This window comes from Arachis stenosperma, chromosome 10 (genome assembly GCF_014773155.1).
Source record: "Arachis stenosperma cultivar V10309 chromosome 10, arast.V10309.gnm1.PFL2, whole genome shotgun sequence".
Taxonomy (NCBI): domain Eukaryota; kingdom Viridiplantae; phylum Streptophyta; class Magnoliopsida; order Fabales; family Fabaceae; genus Arachis; species Arachis stenosperma.
This window is the reverse complement of record NC_080386.1, coordinates 10,916,747-10,924,637: the sequence shown is the minus strand read 5'-3', so window position 1 is coordinate 10,924,637 and position 7,891 is coordinate 10,916,747. Positions and strand designations below refer to the sequence as shown.

General features: G+C 26.9%; 1 protein-coding gene across 1 annotated transcript; it reads right to left on the bottom strand.

Annotated features, from left to right (window-relative positions):
• Positions 1-713: 713 nt before the first annotated feature.
• Positions 714-6,662, bottom strand: LOC130956438 (probable pectate lyase 5). The gene is made up of 4 exons (XM_057883483.1): positions 6,470-6,662; positions 5,277-6,017; positions 3,207-3,345; positions 714-935 (listed from the first exon to the last, which is right to left on the bottom strand). Exons 1-4 carry the CDS (start codon positions 6,577-6,579, stop codon positions 714-716), a joined length of 1,212 nt encoding a protein of 403 aa, XP_057739466.1. The 5' UTR covers positions 6,580-6,662.
• Positions 6,663-7,891: the final 1,229 nt, after the last annotated feature.

Sequence of the window (7,891 nt, the reverse complement as noted above, 5' to 3'; positions counted from 1 at the left end):
AACTAATATATGAGAGATCTAGCTATTCTCGTGTCATTTGTAATAATTTGATGTGCCTTTTAAATATAAAACATATTTCAATGTATTTTGTTGGTTGAGTGAGTCAAGATTCTAGATTTGTAGTATTTTTAGATTTTTTGTTTCATTTAAAAAAAAATTCATGTATCATTTACAACTAAATGATGTACTTTTGTTATCGTTAAACTAATTGCGTAATATTGAATTAAGAAAAGGAAGAAAAAGAAGACGGTGGTGATGGTAATAATGAAAGATGAGGAAAAAGAAAAAGAATAAAGAAAAAAAATCAAACTAAAAAAAAAGAAGAAAAAAAAAAGGAGGAGAAGATGATGACGGCGATAATGATGATGATAATGAAGGTAGGAGAGGAAGAGAGAGAACCTACAAAGATGTTAAAGAAACACACGTACATAAATTTGATTTAATTGAAGTTAGTTTAAAAAAAATTAATTGTATAGCATTTTATTAAATTTTTTCAATGGGATCAAATAAGTTTTTTTTTTTTTTTTTTTTTTTTTTTTTCAAAACCAAATCAAACCGCACTACACATAGTCAAATACTCTAATTGGAGGTAGTTGAAGTACCTAAGTGCCCAAAATTAACTATTTTAGATGTTTGTTAGTATTCATTTTACGGTTACTGTTCTTAATTTCACAACAGTTCGTAGGTTCCCAAAAAAGCAATAACATAGCAATCTAGCAGAGTTGTCCATTTTTGCAAGCAAGTGCTCCAGCTCCTGCTGTCATTAAAGTCACTAACATGGCTGGTCTTCCTTCCATGCTTGATGCCTTCTCATACAAGAAAGGTGCTCCATCTCCAGATTCTGTGAAGAAGGCACCATTCAACATTAAATCCCCTTCAGATCTCCAATTCCATCTCTTCCACTCATCTTTTGATGAACCAAAGTGTTTCGTAACCTGAAATCATTCATATATGCACATTCAGTTCTTTTATCAATGCGTTAATTGCACTCTAGTCCCTAAATTTTACCATGTGAACAAAATCCTTTTAAAAAATGTTTCAATCTATCATTTGAATATTCATGATGGTGATTTTTGTTTCCAAAACTAGCACAATTTATCATTAAACTTTGGCTTATATGCAAACGAGTAATGTTATTATATACACTACTTTTATAGACACATCATATCTTGTACCTTTGGTATTAAAAGTGATTAATAAGAATGGAGAAAAGATAAAAAAAAATTATCTTTTATATCATAAAAAATTTGTATTAAAGAAATGCATAAAAAATATTCAAAAAGATAATTTCTTTAATACAATTTTTGGGAAGACGCATGACTTGGTGGTTCTAGACAAGTTGAACACTATATGAAGAGATTTGTCAGTATAAATATTTTGGCTGGAAATCAAATAACCTTATGTTGTGTGGCGAATCATTTGTTTTTACATTGTGATTATGTTTCTATCTAGTGGTCTAAAACTTTTTAAGTGGGTGAATCCGAGGGGAGTGAGAGTTCTTTGAATTTTGGTATGACCATGAAAATGTCAAATGTGGTAAAAGAAAATGGCAATCATTTGAATAACTTGAAAAGTTAAAAATCAAAAGATTATTTAAAATAAGATAACCTTAGTGGATGAGGCTTAGAAGGAGATTTTATTTCCCTGAAAGAATGGGAGTGGCTCAACAACAAAGGATGGAAGTTGAAGCATCCTTAGGTACATGGCGTTTTTGTGAACGCACAGGATGATTTGGTTCATTTTAATCTGATGGCGGCGAATTTCTGCCGCAAAAAAATTGTATGAGAGTTGGGATATATTTTAAATTCTGAAAATATTCTCTTGGCGCTGCATGTGAATTTCATGATACATGTTAAAGAGTTAAGGCTCTTGTCCATGAACCGGGGATGCTTATACAAATTGTGCTTGAAGAATCTTTGCCATCTTTAGACCAACTGGTGATTTTATAGTTGTCTTGAGTTTTTGTTTTGTATTAGTTGAAAGGCTGTAAACTCTCATATGTGACCATAGCACTCACGGATAAGAGTGTATCCAATATCCCTATGAAGACTCTTGATGAAGAAATTGTTAAGTGTATCAAAGTTGACCCTTCTAACTTCTTTAATCTCATCTCCAACATACTCAACCTTTCCATTATTTGATCTATTAAACTTTCTTTTGTGATGAATGCAAAGTATATTATGAGTAGTTGCCATTTACACATAAATAACAAAATTCTTAGCTTTTAATTGGTACAATCTCATCTAATCCTAATAAGCCTAACTGTATAGTCTCAACGCAGCAATGACAAAATTGTTAGCTTTTAATCTCCCAAACAGTGACAACACAAATAGAAAAAATAAAATAGTCTCAATGTAAAAAACGTTGACAAGACGAAAAAAAAAAAACATAGTGACAACGCAAAAAAAAAAGAAAAAAAAAAAGAAAAAAATTAGTTTAAGAACTATCAAAAGAATTGCAAAGAGTGACAACACAAACCTTAACTCCGTAGTCTCAAAATAGCAATGAGCCAGCACATACAATGAATCAGACCATAATATTCAAGCATCTAAATTTATGCAAGTGCTTACTTTTTAGAATTGAATCACTTATTAATATTTTAATTTTTTTTGAAGTATATTTTTTATTTTTAAAATTTATTAAAAATTTTAAAAATACCTTTAAATTTAATTTTGTTTTAACAGTTTTTTATTTGCATTATTAAATATATATTCTTAGTGACTTATTTTTTAAAAAACTTATGATCAATTTAACAATAATTTATAAGAACAACTTTTAACATAAGCAAAACAGACATAATTATCATGTATTATTATTAGATGAATCTTAATATTTTTGAAAATTTAGTTATTAGAAGTATATTTAATGTAAATAAAAAAACTTTTAGGATAAGATTAAAACAAAATAAAACTTATAAATATTTTAAAAATTTTTAATAAATTTTAGGGACAAAATATATTTTACTAAAAAAATAATTATTGCCACATGGAGAGTACTAGCCAGGTAGGATCGAAAACTAACGGTGTATCTCACATACTAACATTTGATTAAAAGTATCAAATTGATATAATTATTCATGGCCACATCGTTTATTTAAATTATGCATAGTTAGTTTAGTCAACGCTTAAATTTTTCATAATGAAATAACTATTTATTCTTTTATGTCTAAAACAATGATATCAGCTTCAATGTTTATGGCCTCTAACCTCTTTGTGATCAACATCATGAGGAGCAACAAATCTGTTCCCTTGGCTAAAAATAGTTGGGGAGGAACTTCCTCCTATTGCATACTGTTGCCAATGGGTATAATAATTATTCACCACATGAAAGTACCCAAACCTGCACCTGCAAATTTGTGCCTCAAGGTAAACATCAAGTTCTTTTGACTTTTTTGCAATGCAAAGTATATATCATATGTTTGGGGTTGAACTGCTTTTTAATTTTGGTGGTGTTAGTGGTGTTTTTCATTAATGTTAAAATTTATTGTATTTTTTTTATATAAAGATCATAAATTTAAAGATCAAATTTATTTTTCTATTTTAAATATACAAATCTAAAATTTTTAGATTTTTCTATTAATATTAAATTCTTTTTAGATGTACAAATCGGACTTTAAATTTGTTTTACGATAAATTTTTTTTAATACAAACCGGACCCTCCAATTTATGCACTATAAAATTTGACTATCAGATTTCTTTACAAATTTTATTATTTCTCAAATCTAAAAGTTCAGTTTGTTATTTAAAATTTTAAAAAAATCTATATCAGAAAAGAAAATACATCAATTAATCATTACATTAAATTACACATAATTTTTTTCATTTAAAAAAAAAATTAGCCGGGTTCAACGACTTTTTTTTTTGTTTTTTTTTTTAAATTATTAATAATAAAACTGTCGCATTGTTATAATATTGTTACATGTATTTTTAAAATAGGGTAAAACATACAGATAAAATAAATGCATTTCAATATTACGCAATTATTTTAAATAAAAATTAAAATGGTTACATATATGTCTGAATTCATATTTAATTTTATGTCTAATTCGATTTATATTTATACTGGATTCGATTCACATAGAACAGTTCGATTTACTACTTCTACAATATATATGTAAATTAAATTTAGTTGATTCGATTTAGTATTGATACAGATTATTGATATTTACTACTTATTTTTTTTAATTTTTTGATATTTTATTTGAATCTAAATGAAAATTTTTTTTATTGATATTTATGTTTTAAAGTTACTAATTTGTATTAATATTAAATCGAATCAGCTAAATTTAATTTATATATATATATATATATATATACTGCAAAAGTAATAAATCGAATCAATTAAATTTAATTTATTATTCATATAGCATATATAATAAATTAAATCTAATTAATTCGATTTATATTAAAAAAACATAAATTGAATTTAGTTAATTCTATTTACATAAAATTATTTTAAAACATATATATAATTCATTTTGGTTTAGGACATTAGTATAATATTTATCTTCGTTTAATTTATTTGTGTGATTTACCCTAAAAATATCTTGCGTGAACTGAGTTAAGAAAATTTTTGCCGCTAACACTGTATGACGATAACACAAAGTTTATATCCACTATAATTTTTTTTCTTTCTAAAAATCTTGAAAGTTGAAATTACTAAAGTTAAAACGATATGATATATAGTTTTATAATTAAATTGAAAAAAGGTAATAAAAAAACTGGTGGCAGTATTTAAAAGGTTAAATTATTCTGTTAATTTTTATAATTTTATTAAATTTATAATTAAATTTTTATTTTTTAAAGTTTTTAATTGAGTTTTACATCAATTTTAAATTTATAATTATATTTTTATTGTTCAAAAAATATTTAATTTAATAGAATATATAAAAATATATTCTTTAATAGTGTAATAAGATGAATAAAAATATTTTTATAATATTTATTATTAAAAAATTTAATTATTAATTGAAAAGTGATGTAGAGACTTAATTAAAAACTTTTTAAATTTAAAATTTAGTTATAAATTTAAAAAAATATAAAGACTAACCTGTTAAAATAAAACACTTTTGGTGTGACAAAATTAAAGAGTTGTGTTATTATTATGGGCTCAAGTTCATCATGAATGCTCTACATAGCATCATCTTGTCCTATTCTTTTTATAATATCTACATATCTGTAATTTTATATTAACGGATAAGATCATACACTTTGTAGAGTTCATGGTAAATAATCCAGGCATATAGTAACAACGTAACTCAAACTTAAATTAATTACCTTGGCATTCTTCCTCCAAGCCCTTCTCCAAAATGGTTGAATGCCACAGTTACTTGCATATTCTTGTCCTCTTCTTCATTGGAATCACTATGTCCTAAAAGCATAACTTTATTATGGTGTGTCATATAATTATTTGAAATTGTAACACCCGTTGACCCATGAACAACATCAATAAGCCCATCATAGCAATTTGAAAATGAGCAATGGTCCACCCAAACAAAACTACTCCCATATATCAAAACCCCATCTCCATCAGATCTTGATCTCCAAAAGAAATGACTATTTGAGTCCCTAACATAGCCACTACCACCTCTCACACAATCATGGATATGTATGCCATGAATTATGATGTTCGACTTATTCCTTATTTCAATGCAGGGTCCTCTACCAATGTGAATATTTGCTCCTCTGCCATCAATTGTTTTGTGAGAATTTACAAGTAGGTCCATTTTTAGTTTTATAAACATGTCATGCTTGAAGATTATCCATAAGGGCTGTTCTTGGATCACAGCATGTCTTAGAGTACCCGGCTTGGGGTCCATTGCGTGGTCACTAGGATTAGTGACCACGTAATATTTTCCATCCCTACCTCCAATTGCGCGCCTCCCGAAGCCAATGGCGCAGTCGGTGAGGCGCTTCCGGTTTCTTTCCCAATTGGGGTCACACCTCCAACAATCGTCGATTGGGTTACCTGTGCCGCAAGAAAAGTATGCCAAATTTCTCTTGGAATTATTGGTGATCCTACAAAGAGAAAATTAATTAATTAAAGAATACAAATGTGCTATTGTTATTAACATTAGGAAAAGTATAGGGTACCAATATATTATCTGTCAACTTATTGCCAACAATGATTAGTTATTATATTTTAAACACATATATAAAGAGACACATCCAAAAATATATTTATAAAGATACTTCTATTAAAACACAGTTATAAAAAAGACATTTTTATTAGACACATCCACAAAAACACTTCCATTAAACACAATTATAAATAAGGGTTGGCAGATGTTGGCAGAAATGATGTTGGTAACGTAGCGGGTAGCGGGATTGTTAACATTATATTAACAAATTATGTTGCTTCATGTTTCACACTAATTAACAACCCATTATTATTGTAATTAAGTGAATGGTATATAAGTTTATGTGGTGAAATGGTTGAATATAAAGAATATAGTTACTGCGTAACATACTTGTGTAGTTCCTGCACAACGGATTCAGGATCTTGAACTAATGGAGAAGAGGATGTTAAAGCTGGGCTAAGAAGCAAGAACTGGAACATAAGAAGAAACCAATCTGCCATATTGGTGTACGTGGGAATGATAATATGAGGAATGCTAGTCAGTAGTTTAGATTATATAGTTAGTATAAATAAAGGGCAAAGTTAAAAATAAAATACCCGAAAGTATTATTACTGGACGAATCTAATTGGTGAAACGTTTTGTCACATAAAATTTGTGTATTTTATCTCAGCTTTTCTATTTTTGACGATTTAATTTGTCACTTGTTACCAATTTTTTAAATGTTTCGAATACTTTCTTTTTTTTATTTTTATTTTTTGGATTTTTTTAGGGTGTGTTTCGAATCCCATAAAATTAGAATTGATTTAATTTGAAAATCAAATTCTTTGTTTGAAACAGATAAAAAAAAAAGAATTAAATTTATTTGTAAATCTCGTGTATTTACATTATAACTAAACTCAAATATCTCCATTCTTAAAATAATTTGATGTCTTGAAATATAAAATGTTATTTTTAGCCTTTAGATATTAATATAACTCTGGTTGCAATAAAAGATAAAAATATAAAATTAAATTATATATTATTTTTTAAATCAAATCAATTCTTATTTTATATATTAATTCTAAATACAAAAATTCATTTCAAAATCATTTTGAGAACTCGACTGAACTGGATCAACTAAACTAACCAATAATTAATCTTTTGAATTGATATTTTTTCCTAATCGAAAAGCCGGTTCAAAAACTTAATTTTTTTAAAGATATATTTTATAAAAAAAATATATCATTTTATTACATATTATTCAATTTAGTTAGCCTTTAAATTTCGATATTCTAATTTCATCAGTTTAATATTGGATGTCAAAACTTTGCTTTTGGTATAAACCAGGAAAGATTCTCAATTCTTGAAACAAACTGTGTTGACTACTATGCCCCTCATTCGTGGATTTAATTAGCAATTTAATAATGAGTCCTGAGATGCTTGCCTCTAAGGGGAATATATCGTTCTTCTTTCAAGCCAAAATTCAGACACTATGAGGGAGCTTGTTGACCAAAGAACATTACTTTAATAATAAAGTCGCTACGCTTAGCAACTAATTTTAATTTAGAAAAGTATAAGTAGATATTAAAAATATTAAACAATGTAAACAATAGATATATCGAATGTTCAATTTATTAAGTGTACATATAATTATTCTATTATTAAGATTTAGATAAATAATTTAGAGTATATTGTATTTTATTTAAATTAGACCAATTTTAAGATTTATTATTTATATTATTCAAAAAAATCATTAGTTAGTTGAGGTTACTGTTACGGTGGGTAACCGGAGATTAGTCCAATGGATGGCGTTCGGCGGCCCAAGTGTATGAT

Bases quoted from the DNA above. Each gene is read 5' to 3' on its own strand.
- LOC130956438 (XM_057883483.1), bottom strand. From the start codon at position 6,579: ATGGCAGATTGGTTTCTTCTTATGTTCCAGTTCTTGCTTCTTAGCCCA. The intron at 6,018-6,469 runs GTATGTTACGCA...TTCTCTTTGTAG, and splicing joins GTTGTGCAGGAACTACACAA to GATCACCAATAATTCCAAGA. The intron at 3,346-5,276 runs GTAATTAATTTA...ACAAATTTGCAG, and splicing joins CTTGGAGGAAGAATGCCAAG to GTGCAGGTTTGGGTACTTTC.